This window comes from Phaethon aethereus (assembly GCF_964289735.1).
Source record: "Phaethon aethereus genome assembly, chromosome: 4".
NCBI classification, from domain to species: domain Eukaryota; kingdom Metazoa; phylum Chordata; class Aves; order Phaethontiformes; family Phaethontidae; genus Phaethon; species Phaethon aethereus.
In genome coordinates, this window is record NC_138578.1 from 26,695,534 (window position 1) to 26,720,225 (window position 24,692).

Genomic DNA, 24,692 nt, shown 5'->3' on the forward strand with positions numbered 1-24,692 from the left:
AGTAAACTGAGAACTCTAGAGAAGACAAATAAAATGTAAACTTGAGTATAAACATTTTATAGAATTTAAACTTCTTTAAGCGGGTCATGGCTTGAAAAGGCTTCAGAACCTGCCTCATCTGTCACAAATCAACTGCTGTCCTATGGAGCTCAGCAACAGATACATACAATTAGTAAACCATCTACAGATTATTAACCTTACTGGATTTTTTTTTTTATATGGATGTATTGAAATTATAAAAGCTATACCAGAAATTAACCGGGTTAACCCCAATGATAAGGGCATCCATTGCTTTAGTATATTCTTAACAATATAAAAATATGCAACTAATTCCTACCAATAAAATATTAGTAACTGAATTTGACTAGACTAAAAAATGACCTTTGCTGCTAAGGGGTTTTGGATAACAGCACTATATCAACTGGAAAGAGGATGTTATTCAGTTTCTTCCAGGGCATATATTCCCACTTTTCATCAGTGTCAATTAGAAATGTAAATACACGTTGCCAATAATTACTCTGTATCTAACAGAAATACTTACTTACTTTATTACTTGAAGAACTGGACTTAAAGGTCTACTGTCTCTAAGCCAAGATATAAAAGATCGTGTCCTTTCTGAAGAAAGTGCATCTACCTCAGGAAGCTGTGTCTGGTTGAAGGTAATTGAAAGAAGTTATCTTTTATTACCAAAACTATTTAAAAAAATAGATCCTGATAGTCATAGCATAACCCAAGCCACATTTTCTATTAGGAAATTACCAACCATACATTACATGAACACATTTTTTAGTTCAGCTTAAAGTACAAAAATTCAGTAATATCTGTTTTGTAGGAAGCAGTACATCTTTAACAAATTGCCCTTTAAGTGCAAAAGATTTTAGAAAGCAAGCACATTTTAAAAGTAATCTTTTCAGCATGCTGCTTTTGCCATTTTCTTGCCTTTATCTTCCCCTGTCAAACAACTTCTTACACATTGCATTTTGCATCACTGAAAAGATGATCAAAACATGAAGTAATGAAGTCTGAATTGTAAGAAAATTTCAACACAAAGATTATACTGGACTATTTGGTTGGGGAATGAGCAAAAAAAATAGACCATTGATTATGACATAAAAGAATTCATTGCAGATTTAAAAGTAGTCCCACTGCTACCTTTGCAGTAAATGAATGGAGGACATAATTTAAAAGCAGAGGTAACTTCTGTTTATGTTAGTTTTCTTCTCTCATTTTCATTATAACACATGCTATATAACCATTGAAAAAAAAGTTAGCTCCTTCCCTTATCCAAGTTCTTCCTGAAAACTCTGTCAACTGATACTTACCGCCAGCTGATCAGAGGAGGCAGTTTTACATTGGTAATACAAACAAAATACAAAACTCTAAAAAAGCAGTCCAATTTTATAGTAGTCTTAAAGCTCACTACTCTTAACCTGTTCTTATAATTACCACTTGTCACTCACTTTTCCCCTTCACACCATGCAAGCTTTGAAAGCAGAAAATATCTTCCTACATGTTTCTACAATGGCTAACATTTTTGGTACTATCTCAATATTACCATTTGATTCTGAACTTTTCTGGAGTGTCTTAAAAGGGTCCATCCTTACCCACCACCTGTCGACATTTTGGAATCACTACCCATAGAAGAGGGGTCTTCTCTTTAATTGCTGCTCCATTTCACACAGAATACACACATAGATACAGGTTATAACAAAAACCCCTCCACCAGAACACACATCCGAGCGTTTCTGATGTTCTATTAGCTAGAAGTGTTTCTTTTTAACGTTGATTCAAGGTTTGGAAGCTGACTTAACTCTTACCCTTTACTTACAGGCCTATCACGTCATACCATAGACTTGGTATCTTACACCAGGTTCTGAGAACACAAGGCTTCTGAAAGCCATGATATCAATAACTCTAATCTTAACAATTAACACATCTGAATAGATAATTTTTGTATTCATTCTATGAAATTCTGTTGTATTCTTATGAGCCCATATGTATTTCCACAAAAATAATAAACTCAGGAATGTCATAGAACTTTTTTGCAGTCCATGAATGCCAAAATTTACCCGTTTACATTATTTCCTTGAAAGCATTTGATGACTTCTGTCTCCTATGAAGCTGCCAAGAGGTTAGAAGGTACCCAATAAACGCCCCCCTAATTCATCGTTACAGAATTAAAAACTGAGAATGCAGAAAAAATAGATTAAATACAGATTCCAAATGTAAGCATCAGACAGCACAGTTCATTAAAATGCTTACCATCTTCTGTGGTACTGATGCATAGTTTGGGTATCCAAGGACATCTTTTATGAAGTTGTTATCACAATTTTTTCCAATCCAAATGTAAAAGATCTGCAAGATGTCAGAATCAGTTTTAGTAAAGGCCTTGCATACATTTTAGAGAAAGAGACAAGTGGTGATGTAATTGGAATAATACCAGAATAATACCTGCCATGCAAATGAATCACTTGAGAGCTCCAGTTTCAATTCATATATACATCTCTATATTTGTTATTTGTACATGATTCATTTATACATTGGTAGCATTTCGAGTAAGATCATTAAGCGTCAAAAAAAAAGGTAGGACACAAATACTGAACAAATGAGGGTGCAGGACACATCTATCTTGGAACAGTTAATGCAGTAACTTCCCATGTTACCTCCTAAAATGAAAACCCCAAATTTTAACAGTCACACCACTGGGTCAGTTACTGACTTCCCAATCTAAACAAGTCATAGTAAAGCATCAATTACTAAAACACATTATAGTAATTATTATTTCGGATCTGGAGGCAGAAGCTAGTTTGACATTAATGCTCAGCCTCTGAACTCATACAAGGTTTAAAGCACTTTCTAGACTGCCATTAGAGTAGCATAATGTTTTATCACATTATTCAAGTAGCATGATGCTTTGTCCAATTAAGTGTGTTTTAGTGTAATTCCTACAAATACTTTAAACTCAGAATCACAGAATCATTAAGGTTGGAAAAGACCTTGAAGATCATCAAGTCCAACCATCAACCCAACACCACTAAACCATGTCCCGAAGTGCCACGTCTATACGTTTTTTGAACGCTTCCAGTGATGGTGACTCCACCACCTCCCTGGGCAGCCTGTTCAGTGCTTGACCACTCTCTCAGTACAGAAATTCATATGAAGTAAAGAAACTGTATCTACAGATTTTTTTCACTCCCTGCAATTCCCTCACCCTTGCAACTCTTGCATCACACAAGCCACAAATCATAAAACCAGTTATAATTGTGCATAACTGAGAAAGTTCCTGCATCAATGAGGAGCCACTTGTTAGACAGACCGTAGTACATACAAATTAATGACCATTAAGAGACATTTTGGAGAATGGAAATCCATTATTTCCAGAAAAAAAACCCAACTTGATGTGAACTTCTGGTACATTCTGATCAGTCTATCATGAGAAAAATTAAGCCTTAACATGTGCGCTCAAATACTCCACTGGTCAAAATCTGAAAGCCTTTCACTAGAACACAGATTACTGCCAGGTTACCTGGAACGCTGATTCACTACACTGTTATTGTTGAGAGTTGACTGTTTTTAATAATTCAGCATGCATTGCCCTTTTTTTTTTTTTAAAGTGTAATTTACAAAAAAAGGAACATGTGAAACTAGCAACTTACTGAACCACAATCCATAAGAAAAGCTCCTTCTCTCGTCAACTTCTCTGCAGACAACTTCTGAAGAGGTGGCTGAGGAACAACTCTGTCATTTACATGTATTGTACTCTGTAACAAAAAACAAAACTCAATAAATATAAATATATCCTATTTTTTACTTTTTCATCTATTTTTTTATCTTAGCCAGATAAAATAAAACGGGAAAACACACTGTTAATCTCTAGCAAAATCTTGAGGATTCTCATTTAACAAAATGCCACATAAGCCTAAAATGATTATGTACAAACAATTCTAGACTGTTACTTAACCTAAAGGCTACTTTATTACCTAAAAAAGAATAATGCAAGTTCATTTATGTTATGTATGTAACATCCCTCATGCTATAGATGCCAAACTTCCAATGGAATTCTAGTGTTTATGCTTAAATTTTCTACAAACCACCTCCATAGATTTTTTCATTGCATTCAACTTGCACTGGAAATGTTGCAAGAGCAGAAACACATCAAATTCTACTCTCTAACGGTTCACTATTTTACTGCATTCAAGTAACAGAACGTTCCTTGATTTAACATCCTGCCTGAAGCGATACATGTTTTTTTTCCCCCCACAGAGCACTATGACTGTTCTGATTAACAATCATTGCTGTTAGCAATGATTAATATTAAAAATAAACCCCCATTCCTCCCCAGCAATAAAAACAAACAAAAACAATAAAAACCCCCACCCCCAGTATTTTCTGATTAAAGCTGCCTTTCCCTCCAATATAAAAATGGGCTGAATATTTATTTATTTATTTATTGCATGAAGCATTCTGCAAATAATGTAGAGAAAAAATCGTCTAGCGACTAAGCATATCTCCACCTGGTAAAGATTATTAAAAACATCACTATTTAAAAAAATTCATATTATAATGCAATAGATTTGAGGTTTTTGGGATTTATGCATAATGATGAAAATCAAGGTACTGAACTCCACTTGGAAAGTTCCAGGCTCTATTCAATGCTCTAAAGGATCAAGTGTTAAGAGAAATGAAAACTGGCAAAAACATTTTAAAATATTTCTGTAATATATATCATAGAATTTTCTAGAGAAAGAAGAAATTTGGAACTACAGAAAACTGAAGTAGTACTAAATAGCAGATTAGCACTGTTATATGATTTAAAATGTGCTTTGTCAATTTCAGTAGGCCAAAAAAGCCCTATTTTCTGTATTATTCTACTAGAAATAACTGATCTGAAATCCTTTGCTAATAAAACTGGATTTCCCAAAGACACTGCTGGTTCTTTACAGCACTCGCACACTGATCAGCATAAATTCCACAAAAAACTTAACATGTTTAGTTGAAGAAGTTGGCTTCTCAAATACTGGGGGGGGTAGGGGGGGGTGGTGTATTAAAAAGACTGATTAATCAATTCCACTTAAGAACACTGAGTTTAGACTTGCATATGTGAGTTTACAGAATACCTTAAAAGAAACTTTGAAACTATAAATACCTCACAGGTTGTGCTGAACAATAACCAACTGCCAGAGAAACAACTCAAGTTACCATATAATCTTGTATGACACTTAAACCCAACCTCCTACAGACGCTCTTCCAAAGCTAGTGACTAACAAGCTCATGAAAACTTACTTAAAAAAAGCAACTTATTTTTGCAATTACAACTAACTTTGACCTTAAATAAAATCCCATCTTACTTCTTACTATTAAAAAAAAGCGTCCATTTCCTAGGCTACCTCTGTAGGAAAAACTGGTTTCACACATTAAGTACTTCCTTAGTCTGATCATGACCATCTAGAAGTACAATTCTGTTTCATCCACAGCAGTCTGAGAAGCCACTGGAAGTTTGTTACTGTAGGCAACTTCATCTGGTTTCAGTATACAAAACCTAGAATCCTCCATCAAATCTACCTCATCCATTTTCCCAGAGTGTTCTAAAACAAAACCACACGGGTGATGTTTCCAATGCATACAATCTTCTCTGCTTTCTTTGTATAAAAGTAAAATATGGAATTACTGTGGTCACTGAAACTAACCGAAGTAAAACCACAGTTCTGCTCATAACACACTACTGTACTTGCAACTCAAAACTTGAAAATAATGTTTTTTCTTGATTTTTTTAATAACTTACAGAAAATGCTCAGTTTACATTACAATAACAATTTTAATTAAGTTATTGTGACACCACATCAGGTTTAACAAACCATTAAAACTAAACAATGTTATAAAACAGGCTTCACATATTACCTCATCAATCAACTTATCTATTCTGTACAAGTTGGGATGTATCATTTTCATCAAATGAACGAGAGGCTGGCTCTTCATCTGGCACATTGCATATACACGATCATCCAAGCGTGTACTCATGCCTGTTCTAAATGCTTTCTGTAAGAGAACAGTGTTGTTACTCAAATAAACCCTGTATTTTATGTCACATCTAAACAGTGTATTTCAGATTTTTTGAAGCGTCAGATGGCAAAGCTTTTGTAAAGAAATGTATCTTACTGAGATACATTAGAAACTTAATTAAATACAACTTGAACACAGTACCTTTTAAAACTTCATCTATTCTCCCTCTTTATTAATGAAGAAAAAAAAAATCTTCCCGTCACTTTATGTAAAATTTGTATCTGAGTGGGATAGCATTTCTCATTTTTATTCTTAACAAATGTTACTGGCCTGTGAAACTCACTGATGCAAGATATCATGGGAAGATATGAGCCTAGCGGAGTTCAAAACAGATACTTCTGTTGACAAAGTTAACTCTGATTTTATATTAGTAAGAACTAAGTGTTAAAGAAAAGATTTAGAAGGGAAATATACTTTCATGTTTTATAACAGAAACTAAAGCTCTCATAGGATAAATTTTATTTTGTAACTCGTTTTCTTACTGGATTTTTCAGATCTCCTTTAGAAGCAATCGGTAAAAGATGACTGTGAGAAGCAACACAATGGAGTAAGCACCATATTCTGATTCAATGGAGAACATTCCTACAAAGTTCATATTCACCTCTACCACAAAGCCAAGTACATCAGTGTCGTGGTTTAGCCCCAGATGGCAACTAAGCACCACGCAGCCACTTGCTCACTCCCCCATCCCTCAGTGGGGTGCGGGAGAGAACTGGGGAAAAAACTCTTGGGTTGAGATAAAAACAGTTTAATAGGACAGCAAGAGAGAAGGAAACAACAATGATAACAACAATACCGACAAAGGAATGTACGAGAACAAGTGATGCCCAATATAGCAATTGCTCACCACCTGGTGATCGATAGCCCGTCCCCGAACAGCGATTTCCGCCCCGAGGCTGACTCCAGTTTATGTACTGGGCATGACGTTGTATGGCAGGGAATATCCCTTTGGCCAGCCTGGGTCAGCTGTCCTGGCCGTGTCCCCTCCCAGCTCCCCGTGCACCCCCAGCCTTCTTGCTAGCAGGCCAGCACGAGAATCTGGACTGCCCTTGACTGCTTAGCAACAACCCAAAACATCAGCACGTTATCAACATTTTCTCATCCCAAATCCAAAGCATAGTCTCACACTAGCTTCTGTGAAGAGAACCAGCTCTATCCTGGCTGAAGCCAGGACAATCAGTCCTCCTCTTGGCTTCCACAAGCATTTTGTTTTTAGTTTCTCTATACCCCAAGCTTTTTTATTATTGTTAACAAAGGTAATAAAAAAAACCCTAAAAAACTAATTTTCTCAGCCACTCTTACTTTTGTCTTTTACACAGATCCTCTTGTTAATAAATGGTGTCTCACCAGTAACTGCATTACTTATGCAAGTACCAAAGAAGTTCTAATCAGTATATTAGACATTGAAGTAATCACTAAGCCAAAGTAATAAGTTATTATGATTGGGTTTCTTACCAAACTTACATAAAGGTTTATTCATGGTAAGACAAGAAAGACCTGTCAGATATGGAAATCTTTAAGCTATGAGATTTATTGATAATAAAACTCTGCAGTAAGTTTTGGGTTTTTTTGTGGTTGTTTTTTTTTCTTTTTTTTTTTTTTTTAAAGTATGATGTTTGATAACACAAAGCAAGATATTAAAAAAGTATCAAAAAGCAGTAACTACTTCTGTGTGAACTTTAAACTATATCACTTTAGATTCTGTAATAGATTTTTATTGTACCTCTATGGAAAGCCATTTTCCTTCTTGGCACTTTAAAGTACAAAGTATATGCATTGAAAAATATTTTACTTGCTTTTTCTTCAAAAAATAAAATTGAAGAATTGCTAATGAGCAGCTTCCAGCAATCTTTATGGGCAACATTAATTAGCTGCTAAAATCTGAGAAATGCTAGTTGTTACGATATATGTATTTTTATTTTCATTGTAATACAAAATAAGACAAAATATTTTTAAAAAAAATCAAAATCAAGTAAATCAATAAACTGTTCAAACACTAATCATTTAAAATAAGCTAACATAGTCATCTTTTATGTGAAAGTCCTGTAAGCTCAAAGAGGATAACCCGATTTTCATAATTTTAGAAAAGTTGCTTGACCAAGAGCTGAAGAATTCCTCAATTGGAACAATGAATTAAATATCAAACATTAATCCACTAGATTACACATACCTGTTTGAGAAGGGCCAAAATATACAGTGGAAACAGCTTGAGGGAATTTGGTGCTATCAACATGGACTGCTGCAGATTTGAGGCCGTTGACATGTATGCTGCCAAGGAGTCTACCACGGCATTAACTAAGGCATCTCTTGCATCCGAAAGACTAGATGAAACTGAGCGATCCACAGCTGTTGGGTTAGAAGGATACAAGAAGTTCCTAGAGTTGGCCTCATTCATTCCCTTGAATTTTGCAAGTATTAGTTGTGCTTTTGGGTGATATTTTAAGATTTTTAAAAAAACAAACCACACCTATGGTCCTAACTTTTTTTAGGAGTAAATAAGATGATTGCCCATACGGAAACTCACTTTCATGAAGCGTAAAAAAATACAGTGTGGCTGATCTCTGCTCCCTATTTCCTACTGTTGGAGAATTTAAATATATATATCTAGATATATACTAGAGACTAAATATAAATCCTGTTTTAAGCCATATGCAAATAACTTAGCTATTGATGAAACTCTCTGCTATCCTACCTCCAAGATAAGATTTGCAGCAATTATTTTTGATTTGTTTTTTTCCACAAGAAATGTCTTCCATTATTTCAGTGACATAATTATGATTAGTGTAAACGACGTTTCATCTTTCTCTGCTGAGAAAGGGCTGCAAATCCTTTGGTTGGAGGAAGCCACCTGCTGGACTGAATGCACATTTAATGCAAGATACAGAAGTACTATTTATTTCTTCTAATTTATGTGACTGTTAATATACAACACAGCATATACTAAAATGCTGCACAGAGCCATACACGTTCAACAACAGAGATCAGTCTATGAAACAGCTGCTTATGACCCATAAATAGGGGATAAGTAAGAATCCTCAACCCAGCAACAACAGGATAGAAGCACAGAAGACTAATGCATATCTTGGATACATTGTTGTCAGAATCTCCCTTTTATTCTCCAGCAACTCACTAATCTAAACTGAATCACTCTGTTTAAGTAATCATAGAATGCTAAAGTTTGAGATAACCACCATGATGATGGTGATACAAAAATGAGAGTTTTGATACAAGTGTGTTATGGTTCTTTGTCCTTTAATAAACTCTAGAGAACAATGTAAGAAAGCTCCTTTTAAAAGTTTAAAGTCAAATAAGTATTCAGACTAAGAAATATTTTGGTTAATAGTTTTGGTATAACTTTGATTTTGTTACCTTTTGTATTCTCAGGCTTCAGTGTGCTCCACTCCAACCTTTTTCTACAATACCCAGGCTCCATTCACTACTTCATTTAAATGGCTGACAAAATTAAGATCATACAAAAAGCTATTTAAATCTTCCTGGTCTGTACTCACCCATGTTTGCTAAGAGGCATACAACTGCTTGTACATCTGCCCCTGCATATACATCAGCCAGTGAACTTACTACAGGCAAGCAAAGCGTGTGCACTCGAATTCGACGTTCACCTAATAAAAATAAGTAGAAATCATTATGCAGTAGCTCCTGGAAGAGGTATACAAATTCAGCCATTACAGCATATCTCCTCTCATCGAAGATGCACTCATTCTGTAAAAACACAAGAGTCAGGCAATTGCTGTAACACTATCTCCCATTCCTATCTCTTAACCTGTTCAAATTCTGCAACGCTCTAAAGCATTCAATTTATGAATCAGCACAAGTTAGTAACAAACTAGATTGTAACATCCACAAGTGTCTTGACCCTACAAAGAAAGTACATTGATTTCCACCCCAAAATTTTGTGGCACCTTCCACAACAGAAAGTAGCTGCTGTTCTTTATGCTCACCCACTGTACTAGCAACTCACCGCAATCAGTCATGGGTCTGTGATTTTGGACAAAGCGCATGCCAAACACGTTACTGCTTATAACAACAGCATGCCTTTTAAGTAAAGGAATCTTGCCGAATCAGCTTTATGTAAGATGGAAACAAATTATATTTTCACATCAAAATAGATTTTATAAAGATTTACATTACGTGATTAACTGCCAAGTAGGTTCGCTAGCTTTGACAAGATTTTCTTAGGGTACACAGAACAACAAGAGGCTATAGAACTAACTATACAAACATTATGTTAGAAAGAGAAACAAAAAACCCGGTGGCCAATTCATTTGAATTTATTTACCTTTGCTGGAAGTATACAAAAGAGCTGTTTGAAAACAAACCAAGGATGTGTCAGTCAGACTTTCCTCAATGGACATTTGGACTGCAAATCCAGCATCAGGATTGACATTGGCAAGGGACAGTAAATCAGTAGATCGTACAAAAAAGTTCCCATGAAAAGTGTGTATTGAAAGACCTAGAAACAGATCAAATAATTCAGAGTGAGGCTAAAACAGCATGAAAAGCTCCTATCAATAATTAAAACCCTCAAGCTATGTTTAAGAAAACAATAAAAATACTTCTTCTATCACACAGAATCACATGAATCATTAGACATTTCAGCACAATCTTGTAGAGTTCACGTTCAATTCTGAACACTCCAAACTGAATTATGCCCTTATACTACATGTCAACTAAGTTGAAGTGAGATGGTGCCATCTTAAGTAAATAACAGAAGAAAAAAACAAATGGCAAACGCTAACGTAACTTACATAAAAAGAAGGCAACTATCTTACTCTTCAGTGAGAGAGGAATAACCTGAAATCTAATGTTGCTAAAGACTAAGCACATTCAAAATGATAGTTAACATGCTTACACCAACTTTTCCGTATGAATCAGTATTTAAAACATACCTTTTGTACATCTAATGCGCATAACTGCTTCAAACCCAATCTTTCTTGTAAGGTATCTTTTCAGGTCTTTTTGTAACTTTTCGGCCTGAGCAGGATTATGACTATGATGGAAAGATGGATAATAATAGATGCACCCAGCAGAATACTTGGACATGCACGCTGTGAAGGAGGAAAAGATATGGTTAAGAGGTGAAACTGTAACGTGGAGTCAGGACACAAAAATTGTGTCCAACCTTCTGCAAGTCTCATCTATGTTCATCTTTTTCTTGACAGAACCCACATCTGTGAGACGAGAACTAGCCCAGACTCAGGCCACTGAAGACAGTGATGAGTCACCTCAATACACAATTATCTAATTATATGTTTACATAAATAAGCTTGCTACCTTTGGCAGCTAAAACAGGAGTGCATACAGAAATATTTAATGGCGTAGAGGCAAAATTAAGTGTGTGCGCAGAGACAAATCTTGGTTTAATACTGCAAGATGAGAACTCTGTTCTACCTGTACTATTAAACTTTATTCATTCCTGGCCATTTGGCTGTTTACTGTTCTTGAGCAGGAAAGTACCTTCTTGTTTAAAACTGTGAAATCCCAGAATAGATTGTCTGCTACCACCAATCCAATACTCCTGTTCTTTATTGCTATCAACTTCAAAGTGAATTCCTTTGCAGCATTAGCTACATGTACAAAAGTGCAAGAAGATTTACATGATGTAAGAATTCCTGAGTAGCCTGTGCTTCCAAAGACAGACAACAGTGTGGAAAAAGTGAATGCATACATTAGATACACCTTACCAAGAGAAGCTAAATCAGAATATTGTGAACTTAAGAGAAATAAATCCACAGCAGTCTGCTGGCCTGAGCAGTCCAGTGCCAACTTCTTATAAAAATCTGTTGCTGGACCAAGATGCTGGACCACCTTTGGTGAATAAATTATACAGAAAACAGTTAAGCCAATGACCGTGATCTCTTAAGACTTCATGGAACAAAAGACATAGTCTTCAATAGCTAAGTATCATAAGGAAATTTCCTTTAAGCAATAATTTATAGGCATTTCCACCTGCAGAAATTATTTTCCTTATGCTCCATATTCTTTTAGTTTGTATATAGAAGCAGTTATGATCCTACTTTCAAGGAAGTTTATGTTCTCATACAAATAAACATTGACATAACTATGTAACACTTACTGGAAGCTGTAAAATACAAGACAATAAAAATAATAAATCATGTTGTAGGTGTACAATTTAATATATCCACACTTCGGTTCAAAACCCAGGTTGATATTAACTGAGTCAGATATTTGCAACTTCTTTTGCTTGCCAAGAGCAGCTATGGACCAAAGGCCCAAAAGACAGCTCATGCACTTTGAAACAACTAATACCACACGTAACATGTATAAACTAGTGATCTTAAATGCACACAGACATTGAATAATTAAAATTTAGTGAATTGCCATAAAAAAAAAAGTTGATGTGCAGAACTATACAAGTCAGAAAGGCATGGCCAGTCCCTAGTCTCACGAGATGAATATTAAAGGAAGTTTTTGTACCTTTGTGCTTGACCTTTGATTGGGATCTTCTCTGGAATGCAAAAGCCCAGCTCCCAAAGATGGTAACTGAGTTTGAAACACAGATATCCGACCACCCGTTGGAGACATCAGTTTAAATGCAGCCTGAAGAGCAGGGCCCAATGCACTGTGTGTTTCTCTTGTATTGGTGAACATATTTGGTAACGCATTCAATAGATCTTTTATCAGCTGCAGAACAGATTGAAAGGTGCTTATGAGATTTTTGTAAGCTTGAGGTTTTCTGCTATTTCTAAAAAGCTGTATTGCTGTAAGTGAAGTGGAACAATCAGTACCAAATATTTCAGCTTCGTTTTCCTTGGTGTGTTGAAACAGACATAATTTTGTAAACTATGGTGCAAACAACCAATCAATGTATAATACTCCTATAATTAAAAAGCAGCTTCAGAATTACATATTATGAAGATAGGCTTGAAATCAAAGTTTAGAAGGAAAGTCTATTTTGAATATTTAACTCTTGAAATTTAATGATATATTTTGAGCAATCATACCTCTTTGCTTTCATGGAGATTTACAAGTAAACTATCTGGTGTAGGTAGGAAAATATCTGTAGGGAGAACAGAAAAAACATTTAATTAAAAGAAAAACATAACATTAAAATAGAACAAAACATTTAAATGCCCACTGCTATACGTACCATGAAATACAGTCTACTTTTCTGATGCATGTATTGGAGAGAATAATACAGTCTATAGAAAGCATGTTTTATTCAAACCAAAATTAACATCTGAATTTCACTTTTAAACACCGCCTACTCTGTATTTAGTGTAAGATTGTTTTTATAAATATATTCCCTATATATTCAATAGAACTGACTTAATACCAGAACATGTGTGAGATTCTAATCTTTCTTCTGGAAAACAAGTAGCTTCTCAAAAACTTAAGTTTCCATTTTCTTTTTACTTACCATCAATATCTGAGACAATCAGCATCTGAGGCTGAGATAAACCTTCTTGCAAGTTGTAAAACTGAACAGTGCTGTCAAACGTTATGAACCCTATTCTTGTTCTCGAGTCTCCAGGCAGCCTGAAGCATTAAAAAATAAACTATTAAGCCCTAAATTTCTCTCAAGACACATACCTACACACGTGTATCTGCATTCTGCTAACATCCTGCTGATGTTAGCAGGAACTCAGCTCATGTATACAGGGGTGAAGGGAGAACAAAAGAAAGGAGATCTGAAACATGAATACAAGTAATACTCCTTCATTATCTTCTGAAAAGCTGGGATAATGATACAGTTTACAAGACTAAGTGTTACAGATAAACATTCACTAATATATTGATGTTTTCTTCCAAGTGAGAACTTTGTAGGTTCATTTAAACATTACACTGACACATGAAAGAAGGTAGCCTTCTCAGTTCTTCAACAAAAAATAGTGCATTCTGCTCTTTCATAACTCAAAAAAACCCATTTACTAATGCAGTTACAGAGCACTTAAGTCTAAATGAAAAGCCAATGTCTCTACAATGCAATAGACTTATTTCTCATGTGGACCATATTCCTATGTATGGCATTAAAAATACAAAATGAAAAAATAAACGGGATTTCTTAAATAAAAAGTATATCATCAGCAAGTGCTGAAAACCATGACAATGAACAAAAGCAATAAAGGCAAGTATTCGTTTTACCATCTGCATATATAAATTAACTGCATGTACTGCTTTTCCTATAGACTTTGCATGGGATTTTATGAGTTTTCCTAAAATAATTTAGTACGTTTCTAAGAATCTGTTGACAAAATACCTGTAAAGGGCTGAATAAAGAAAGACTAAACCAATAAATGTAAGTGAAAAATTTTATTGTCTATGTTCATGTCTTTATCAGATATTACATCAAGTTTCCTAAGAAAAACATGTAGAAACGATTTTGAGAGTGAGGCCTCCACAGGATGCAAATAATTTTCAAAAGACATAAACATAGTGAAGTTTATCAACCCTCCCTTAAAGCACCACCACCAATCCCATACATGCTGTTCCAGTGCAAAAATGAGGACAGAAGGCAGCATGGGTAGATCTAGGTAACTGTGATCTAAAAAAACCAAAACCCAAACCAAACTGACAACACAATTCACCTAGGCAGTCTCACACTAGTGGTTACAACATTTCAGTACGCAGCACCTTAGCCGTTTCAGCACAAGAACCAGCCAATTGAATCTCTGTAATTTAGTTATTTTTGTTGGTCTTGGCAGGGAGTAAGAGCGCACTTTATATATGCCTGTACAATTAATGTGTTATTAGAAGTTACAGCTGAATATTCTTTGCAGATAAGTATGTAAATTATTTGCAGATTCACCTTTAACCACATGCAGGGAAGATAGCTCCTATCATGTAAATTGCTTCAACAGCTGTTTTTTGGGGAGGCTGGGGGTTTTTTTTTTGCTTGGTTTGTGGGTTTTTTTGGTTGTTTTTGTTTGTTTGCTTGTTTTTTAGACATGTAAGTTGTATTTCAGAACCTCAGGCAACAGAATGTTTAAACAGTATATGCAAGTTTTGTGCAAAACTGTAAGTTAGTATTGTTCATAACATGTTAGACAATTTGAAAAGGTTATTTATATTCTTACTTGTCTAGGTTTTCCAGCAATGACTGACAGACTATTGTCAAATATCCAGCCTCCACTGCATTATGAGACACATCTAAAACAAATAAATATACCGCAGGCTGAGGAGGACGAAGCTACAAAGTAAAAAAAATAAAAATAAAAAAAGTTCAAAAATCATATTTAAAGAAATGTTAAAAGTGATTAGTCATTATAAAGGGAAGTGGGAAAAGGGAATATATTATGCAATAAAATAAAACTGATTTATTAAGAGTCATGTGGATAGACTTAACCACAATTCCCAGTGGTTAATAATTCCCCCTTGTAATAAGCATACAATGTTATGCTTCAGGATATAAATTGGGTATTTTAGTCTCTCCTTCCAACAGTCAACTCAAACATGACTCTCTGATGCCAGATATGAAATACACTCTGCAAAATACTACTGTTCTTTCAGGATGTGGACAACACGATCCACTAAATGGGGTTACAATATTCTACCGACATCCTTTTCCCAACCATATGACACGCTGCATTTATTCATTGCCAAACGTCTTGGCCGCAGTGTTTCAATTCAAAGACAAGAGAACAATTTATTTTTGTTGCTGTTAACAGCATCATTAATGAACAGGGCCTTTTCCAAGGCCTTGTTTATCTTTCTTTGAGACAAGACTACTATCACAGCAATTGTAGGTTGACTCCTAGTTAGATTCGTTTCTGTCACAATTACTAATTAAAAATTTGAACCCAACTTAATTCTTTCGTTATTCCATTACTGGTCTTTCAAAACCTCTGCAAAATGAGGGAGAAATCTGACTCAAACCAGACTACACCACATTAAACTACACTGAACAACTACACACATTGCAATCACTTTTAACTGACAAGCCACTGAATTTCTACATTTGCCAAAACTCAAAATAAATAAGAATTTTAACTATTCTTTGGTGTTAAGAGGACCTTCACAGGAAAATTAATAAACAACACTGCAGCAATATGCAACATTAATTTCAAACGCATTTATATTAACATGCAATTGCTGTTGAAGTTACCATGAAAACTTTTTTTACCATGTAGTCGGAGGAAGCAATGAATTCCACTGTAGAATTTTGGACCTCTGGCCGTTTGTGAGGCTCTCCATATGATCGCGTCAGAGGATTATACATAAATTCTTCAGGAACTATAAAAAAAATAGTAGTTTTTTTCTCCACAAAAAAGTCTATATGTTTTTCAGCAAATAAAAACCATTTTGGCAGGTACGAACCAACTAATGCAGATATATTTCAATTATCACTAACAACAGAAAAAAATTCAAGTGAAGGATACATAAAACGAAGGAACATTTCAAATACTGTAAGCAACAAAGTTAAATAACTGGAAACAAAAGAAGGTTTGTTTTAAACAACAATATATCCCCAACTTTAGAACACTAATGCAAATAGAGCATTTCACAACAACAAGCTTCAATCTGTACTGTTTCTCATAACCTCTAGCCTGGATTGCAGACAGTATTAGCTGTCATCATGTTGCCATTTGCATATTGCAACAGCAGTCAATGGAGTAAGTCGATTTCATTATAAAAGTAATTGGGATAATATGATTACGTTTTCTTCATCTTCCAGAAAATTGCAAAACAACCTTCTGCTTTGGAAAACGCACAGCACATCTGACTTACGATCCAGAGATTTTAAAGACATCTTAAGAACACTGTCATTTTAATCTACATTTTAATCTAAAGTATCCCGTAGACTTGCATGATGCAAATAATTGAAAGACATTCTATAAATGCAAGCATCTCCTGCTACAAAAACTTACCATCATTAACTCTATAGCACAGATTGCATTTCCACCTCCTTTGATCAATGAAAGAAACAAAAGGATTGATATATGTCCTGCAGGATCTGCATCTCACTATTGTGCTTGATGTTATTACTGGTAATTGCTAAAAAGAAACAATAGAAAGCTGTAACAAAGGTACATAATACATTTTATGGAAAACATTACTGTGCAGTACAGTGTATAAAAGCTTCATATGACTAGATATTCTAGCACCTTTCCTTTTATCTTTTTAGCTCATTTTCATACAGAGTAATAATGATGCCTATTAAAAATATCTATCCCTTTACAATCAGAAGAAATAATATTTAATTATGGTCTTAATCCAATCTCAAAATCAAAGATTTAATAGGATTTTTAATGAAATTACTTTAAATTACACAGTTACAATAACAACTACTATGGTAAGGGGAATCATGAAAGACAGGAACTACTTTGGGTGACTAAATACGACAGACAGCAGATCTTACTCAAAAAACAGACATTATATGAAAAAAAAGTCATACCAGACAGTTACTTACTTTTTTACATAAATACAAATGAGATGGAGAGAAGTTGCTTAACAGTTATGAACACAGCTTCAATCTTACATCATCCTTACCTTCTATTGACAGCATTTGTCATGCCAGTAATACATTCAACATGAGCACCACTTTTCAAGAGGGCAATGTAAATATCTTTTCAAGAGGTATCTGACAGTTCTGAGCCCAACACAGAGTAGTAATTCAGAGCTTCAGAGAACCACAGGCAAGCAAAGATTTCCAACAATAAGGAAAAAATTTTGAAGCACTTGTCCAAAGCTTCTCCCTTATGCATTTCAATGAAGTAGCAATTTGAAGGCTTTTGCCCCTTCCTCCTCCATTAAGTCTCAAAACAATTTTTTGCTACTTCTGTTAAATTTAGGACTTATAGTTCATTGCATTTTATTGTTTGAACTAAAACAGGACAAATGCATATATTAAATATACACGCTAAAAAAAAAGTAAGCTATTTTACCGTTAGGTCTCTGAAGGGATGTAGCAACAAACCCAAAGGAAGCTTAGCTTTGTTTAACAAAGCCTGTGTCTGTGGAATATTCGTCAATGTGCATCGAAATGAGCTGAAAGGAAATAAAAACATTATGTTGAAAATGAAATTTTAAAAGATGTTAAAAAAGTTAACACCTGATTTTGAAGAAGTTTGTAATTTAAGAAATCCTATGTTTTACAAAGCCAATTTAACAAAGTTAATGCAGAGAGATTTAAAAAGCTTCCTAAAGAAACAAACAAAAGATACTCCCCAGATCCCCAATTTAGTAGTTCAGCAATGCAAGTATACCAAAACAAACTTGCAATGAAGAGATAAAACTGCTTTAGGTACAATACTCACTGTAAAATTATGTATTTTTTATTAATTATAAAGATCTTTTGGGTGAAGGAACTGAAGAAGGAATACAGTATTAACTAGTTCTCAGAAAGTAATATTTAGATAAGAAAACAGCAGAAAATTATCTCAAATACTGAGAGAGTCGAAGTCTGTCTGTCTTTTGTGTGTATAAAGCGTAGGATAGACTTAAAACTAAACAAAGGGCACTAAAAAAGCCCTATGAATGAAGAGCGCTGTTCAAAGTGCACCACACCTAAGAATGATTTCGAGATCCCCAGTTTTCTGATTTCTGTTTTCTGGTGGGACCATGCATTGTCACTGCGGCAGTAAGCCGAGTTAATTTAGGGCAGTGAATAAAATTTGTCTGGAATTAGAATTACGATTTTTGGGGGACAGGTACTACTACTTAATATTAATTAAAGGTGAAAGGATACTTCATGATTGCAGGATTACCACAGTAAAACATACTCACAGTTTATTCACTGTATTTAGGCATGATCATCGTAATTTTCTGGAAAAAATCCTATGTAATATTACAAAAATATTCTATGAAATGTACTGCGTAACATTAGGGGGTTTATTAAAGATTTTCTTTAGTTTGATAAAACAAGACAAATATTAAGCAGTGAGCTACCATATAATGTACTTTGATGGTAGGGCAGTTGCAATATTAGTGTGTAAGGATGCAGAGGATAAACTTCAGGTGAAAGAGGTTATATTAGCTCATCACAGATTTAAAGTCAGGAGTCAGTTTAGACATTTTTTGACATGTTAAATAATTATTAGTCACTGAAAAATATCAGATGCTGTTCTAGCCACAGTACACTTACTCTGGACTGCAGTTTAACTTCCTAAGATCAGAATTCAAGTTAGGCACAGGTGCTGGAACTGAAGATACAGGCAAAATATTTCTATCTTGTGTAAGGTTTACTGGTCTCAAGCTTTCTGGCTGCTGAGAATGCTGTAGACTTAACCCTCCTAAGGAAGAGGACAGCTGGTTCACACCCGGATATTGCTGAAAAAATTAAGAGCATTGCAAATGGGTAAACACACAATTGTATTGAAATAATAACCTTAAATCTTCTTGTAATCCCAATTCTTCCAGACATATATTAAAAAGATATAGCAGTAGTTAGGAACAAAGTCAAACAAACAAGAAAAAAGTTGTATGGTAGAATCTTAAAAACTCTAAGACAAATGTGACATACCTCCTAAATATGTATCATTGGACAAAATTCAAATTCATGATACAAATCAACCTTGGAAGTCACACATAATCCTTCAAGCTTTCCAGGCATAAGAAAACAAGTTACTAGAAAGGCTGACAAATTTTTAACCTTTTCAAGGAAGTTACAATGTAACTTTTCCAAGTTACAGAAACTTTTTTTATACATTTATTTTTAAATTAAAACAAAACAACACCATAGAGGAGGAGAAAAGGTTAGGTTAGAAAGCACCTCTGAGGTCCAGTAATCCAATTGCCTGCTCAAGCAAGGCTACCTTCAAAGTTAGATCAGCTTGCTCATAGCCTTGTCCAGACGAGTTTTGAAAATATCTAAGGACTGAAGATTTCACAGCACAATCTGTTCTAGTGCTTCCCCACGCCCATTCTGAAGAATTTTCTCCTTATATGTCCAACCGGAACATCACTCGCTGCAACTTGGAATTGCTGGGTTTTGTCCTTTTACTGTGTACTCCTGAAAAGGATCTAACTCCATCCTGCATTACAGTGAAGATGAAGCTAAATCTTCCAACTTAAAAGCAAATAAATAAACAATAAAACATTTCCTCCAGGTCACATTTTACATTACCATTGCAACAATGAAAGCATTCCTGGGTATTATATGCTAACTTATGGTACTACACTCAGATCGGTAAGGAATTCTGATTACTTAAAACAGCAGCTTTGATACATTTGCCAGCCAGGCAAATTTATTTCAGAGTGGGATTTGTAAATCAGTAGGTTTCATTTTCTACACCCTTCACACATACACAAATGCTGAAGCAGTGCAAAGAAGTATTTGCCTCAGCATCTGCCTCTTCAGATTTCATGGTTCTTGGGTGACTCACATGCACAATGGTAGCCAAGTGATCGTACACAACTTCTTGGCTGGCTGGTGCTCTCTTTTCCAGGAAAATAGAGCAGATACAGGAAGCCTGCCTCCACCTCACATACAGCACAGGCTCTAAATAGCTCCTTCATCTGGACCCTGTGCCATGCCTTGCTCGTAAGGTCATTTAACTCTCTGAAACCATAGCCCATAGTAGTGCTCTGATCAAATGTATATTTGCTGATGAAGTACTTCATTATGCTTCTTTATGGTTTCCTATCAAAGTACAGCTCTTTGAAACACCAAACCTTAAAACTGTGGATGCTGCTAGTAACTGGTGAAGCAAACTTGTTAAGCCTAATGAGGTCAAAGAAAGTGTACCCCCATAATGAGCAAGACTTGCAAACTGGTCACAACAGACTAGGAGAAGGCTGAGGTACTCAATGACTTTTTTGCCTCAGTCTTCAGTGGCAACCTCTCTTCCCATACCTCTTGAGGGGACAGACTGCAAGATGGGGACTGAGGGAGCAAAGTCCCTCTCACTGTAAGAGAAGATCAGGTTTGAGATCACCTGAGGAAGCTGAACATGCACAAGTCTATGGGACCTGACGAGATGCATCCCAGAGTCCTGAGGGAACTGGCTGACATAGTTGCCAAGCCATTCTCCATGATATTTGAAAAGTCATGGCAGTGAGGTAAAGTCCCTGGAGACTAGAAAAAGGGAAACATTGCACCCATTTCTAACAAGGGTAGCAAGGAGGATCCTGGGAACTACTGACCTGTCAGCCCCACCTCTGTGCCTGGGAAGATCATGGAACAGATCCTCCTAGAAGCTATGCTAAGGCACATGGAGGGCAGGGAGGGGATTTGAGGCAGCCAGCATGGCTTCACCAAGGGCAAGTCCTGCCTAACCAACCTAGTGGCCTTCTGTGATGCAGTGGCCACATCAGTGGACAAGGGAAGAGATACGGATGTCGTCTTCTGTAAGGCCTTTGACACGGTCCCCCACAACATCCTTCTCTCTAAATTGGAGACATATGGATTTGAAGGGTAGACTGTTGGGTGGATGAGGAATTGGTTGGATGGTTGCATCCAGAAGGTAGTGGTCAATGGTTCAATGTCCAGATGGAGGTGAGCGACAAGTGGTGTCCCTCAGGGGTCTGTATTGGAACCAGTACTGTTCAGTATCCTCATCAATGACACAGACAGTGGGATCGAGTGCACCCTCAGCAAGCTTGCAGATGACACCAAGCTGGGTGGCACATTTAAACATGCATGAGGGACAGGATGCCACCCACAGGGACCTGGACAAGCTCAAGGAATGGTTCAACAAGGCCCAACAATGCCAAGTGCAGCATCCTGCACCTGGGTCAGAGCAAGCCCCGCCATCAATACAGGCTGGGGAGTGAAGGGATTGAGAGCAGCCCTGACAAGAAGAACTTGGGGGTACTGGTGGATGAAGAGCTGGACAGGAGCTAGCAATGTGCACTTGCAGCCCAGAAGGCCAACCATATCCTGGGCTGCATCAAAAGAAGCGTGACCAGTGGGTTGAGGGAGGTGATTCTGTCCCTCTGCTCTGCTCTGGTGAGACCCCACCTGGAGTCCTGCATCCAGCTCTGGAGCCCTCAGCACAGGAAAGACATGGACCTGTTGGAGCGGGTCCAGAGGAGGGCCACAGATCAGAGGGATGGAACACCTCTCCTGTGAGGACAGGCTGAGAGAGTTGGGGTTGTTCAGCCTGGAGAAGAGAAGCATCTGGGAAGACCTTACTGCAGCCTTCCAGTGCTTGAAAGAGGCTTCTAAGAAAGATGGGGACAGACTTCTTAGCAGGGCCCGTAGCAATAGGACAAGGGGTAACGGTTTTAAACTAAAAGATGGCAGATTTAGACTAGATGTAAGGAAGACATTTTTGACAACGAGGGTGGTGAAACACTGGCATAGGTTGCCCAGAGAGGTGGTAGATGCCCCATGCCTGGAAACATTCAAGATCAGGTTGGACAAGTGTCCTGATTTCAGTTGAATAGACTTAGTTTTATTTATAGAAGCTGTGAGGCAAAACATAGCATGTGAGGCTATGTTTTAGATTTGGGATGAAAATAACATTGGTCACATACTGATGTTTTTAGTTGTTGCTCAGCAGTAAAAGGACTGTTCAGCTTCTCATGCTGGCCAGCGAGAAGGTGGGCGATGCATGGGAGGGGACACAGCCAGGACAGCTGACCCAAACTGGCCAAAGGGATATTCCATAACATATGACATCATGCTCAGTATATAAAGCTGGGGGAAGAAGGAAATGGTGGATGTTCAGAGTGATGGCGTTTCATCTTCCTAAGTAATCATTAAGTGTGATGGAGCCCTGCTTTCCTAGAGATGGCTGAACACCTGCCTGCCAATGGGAAGTGGTGAATGAATTCCTTGTTTTGCTTTGCTTGGATGGCTTTTGCTTTATGTATTAAACTGTCTTTAGCTTAACTCATAAGTTTTCTCACTTTTACTCTTCTGATTCTCTTCCCCACGCCACTGGCAGGGGAGTGAGCAAGTAAGTGTTTGGTGCTTAGCTGCCAGTTGGGGTTAAACCTCAACAACAGGGCTCTGAGCAACCTGATCTAGTTGAAGATGTCCCTGCTCGTTGCAGGGGCGTTGCACTAGATGACCTTTAAAAGTCCCTTCCAACCCGAACTATTCTATGATTCTATGAACTATTTGGAGATACACCTAAGATTTTCATTCAAAAGCCTTCTAAAAAGAAGTTAAGATCCAGGGCTATGACATCAATATTATACTTTTTTGGCTCAGAAATTATAAAAATAAAAATATGAGAATAAGTAAAAAAAGAAATATATCATGGAGAAAGGACTTTTCCCATGAAGTAACTTTTAAATGAAAAATACAAACCTGTGGATAGTGCTGAAACCCAGGATGGTGTCCTGGATTACTGGGCTGCACAGGAGTAGGTGGTGCTGCATTTTGGTAGCCAGGCTGCAGTGTTGGATATCCATAACCGAAGGGCTTAGAAGCTTTTGACGTTTGGGGGACTGACGGAGCAGGAACTGGGCTGCTGGTCACAGAACGTGTCTCTGGAAAGACAAAAAGAAATCCCACAGGTATTGAATATACTTACGATTTCTTTCTTAGTTTGAATGTAAACTCCTAAATGCTCAAACACCACTTTTTCCATTTATAAGTTTATTGCATTATCCATCAAGTTTATCTGCACCGATGAAATAAATCGGCACGGAAGATTCCTGCAATTATGCTGATAAAGGGAGTATACATAGGAAGATGATCAGAGACTTGTAAACAAAATGCTATTAAAAAAAAGCAACTAAAAGTATTTCAGCTGAATATAAAAAAAGGAAATCAAACCCCCTTAGAACTACATTTTATTCCAAGATTTGCACTTGATATAAACTGCAAAAGAGACCACTCATGTTTAGTCTCTCCTCTACCACTTATAAATACTTTTAAAACATAAGGCTAAGGCAAAAGAACTATTTTCTAAATGTAGACACAGAGCTTTCCTTTAAGTAATGCAAGTCCCTTCTGTATATCCCTGCAGCAGTTTGGTTCCCCTATTTTTAAAGGTCAAATTGAAAGATAGACCTAAATTCATACAAAACAGTTGTAAAGAGATGAAACTGCTCTTTAGAAATGTCTACAAATGGGAGCTAAATTTCAGAAAAATTTAAGCTTGGTAAAATCCACCAGGGAAAGTGGCAGGTGAAGAAACCAACCACTCAAGAAACCAACTGTCAAGAAACTACATTTGGCATGAACACTCCAGAAGCATGGGGAAAAAAAAAAAAAAAAAAATCAACTGATTGAAGAAATTTAAAGTTGATCCCGTTACTCTAAGGAAAACAAAAGGAACAAGTTATTTTTAGAATATGCCTTCAGCAGAACAAAAATCATTAGTTATTAGCTCAGAAATTAGAACTCAAACCTGCAGCCATGCCTCTGCAACCCTTACTGCATGAGATAGACCCTATGTGGATAGCAATATTGGTTTTTTACTTGACTGAGATTTCACTTTACACAGGAACCCATCAAACCAAGCAAACTATTGTGACACTCTTCGGGGCCAGAGCAATGTAAAAGAGTCAGAGGGGGAGCCCGTCCCCGCCCTTAATCTAATTAGCATTTAAAATACTGGCTAACATACCTACATTGAACAGCATCTTTTCCACCTGCTCTCAATATGACAGCTCTATAGATTTCAAGACTGAGGTAGTCTGCTAGAAGGTTCATTTAGAATAGACCTGACACTCCTGAAATTTTTAGAAATAAAAATAAGCAAAATAGCAGCCATTTTCTTTAAAGGAAGAAAGATAGCAGAAAATAATCCGAT

The 24,692-nt window shown here is 36.4% G+C and overlaps 1 protein-coding gene across 1 annotated transcript in view; it reads right to left on the reverse strand.

Annotated features, from left to right (window-relative positions):
- Positions 1–24,692, reverse strand: part of SEC24B (SEC24 homolog B, COPII coat complex component) — a gene marked incomplete at its 5' end in the record, with an annotated part of 46,827 nt that overhangs the window by 1,701 nt on the left and 20,434 nt on the right. Inside the window, 18 exons of the mRNA XM_081999161.1 lie at positions 546–649; positions 2,263–2,355; positions 3,657–3,761; positions 5,899–6,036; positions 8,231–8,406; positions 9,570–9,680; positions 10,358–10,531; positions 10,968–11,126; positions 11,763–11,886; positions 12,517–12,723; positions 13,044–13,099; positions 13,460–13,578; positions 15,117–15,229; positions 16,163–16,272; positions 16,908–17,034; positions 17,925–18,027; positions 19,124–19,308; positions 23,240–23,421. Of these exons, the coding sequence (XP_081855287.1) occupies positions 546–649; positions 2,263–2,355; positions 3,657–3,761; positions 5,899–6,036; positions 8,231–8,406; positions 9,570–9,680; positions 10,358–10,531; positions 10,968–11,126; positions 11,763–11,886; positions 12,517–12,723; positions 13,044–13,099; positions 13,460–13,578; positions 15,117–15,229; positions 16,163–16,272; positions 16,908–17,034; positions 17,925–18,027; positions 19,124–19,308; positions 23,240–23,421 (2,386 nt within the window). The remainder of the gene's footprint in view (positions 1–545; positions 650–2,262; positions 2,356–3,656; positions 3,762–5,898; positions 6,037–8,230; positions 8,407–9,569; positions 9,681–10,357; positions 10,532–10,967; positions 11,127–11,762; positions 11,887–12,516; positions 12,724–13,043; positions 13,100–13,459; positions 13,579–15,116; positions 15,230–16,162; positions 16,273–16,907; positions 17,035–17,924; positions 18,028–19,123; positions 19,309–23,239; positions 23,422–24,692) is intronic.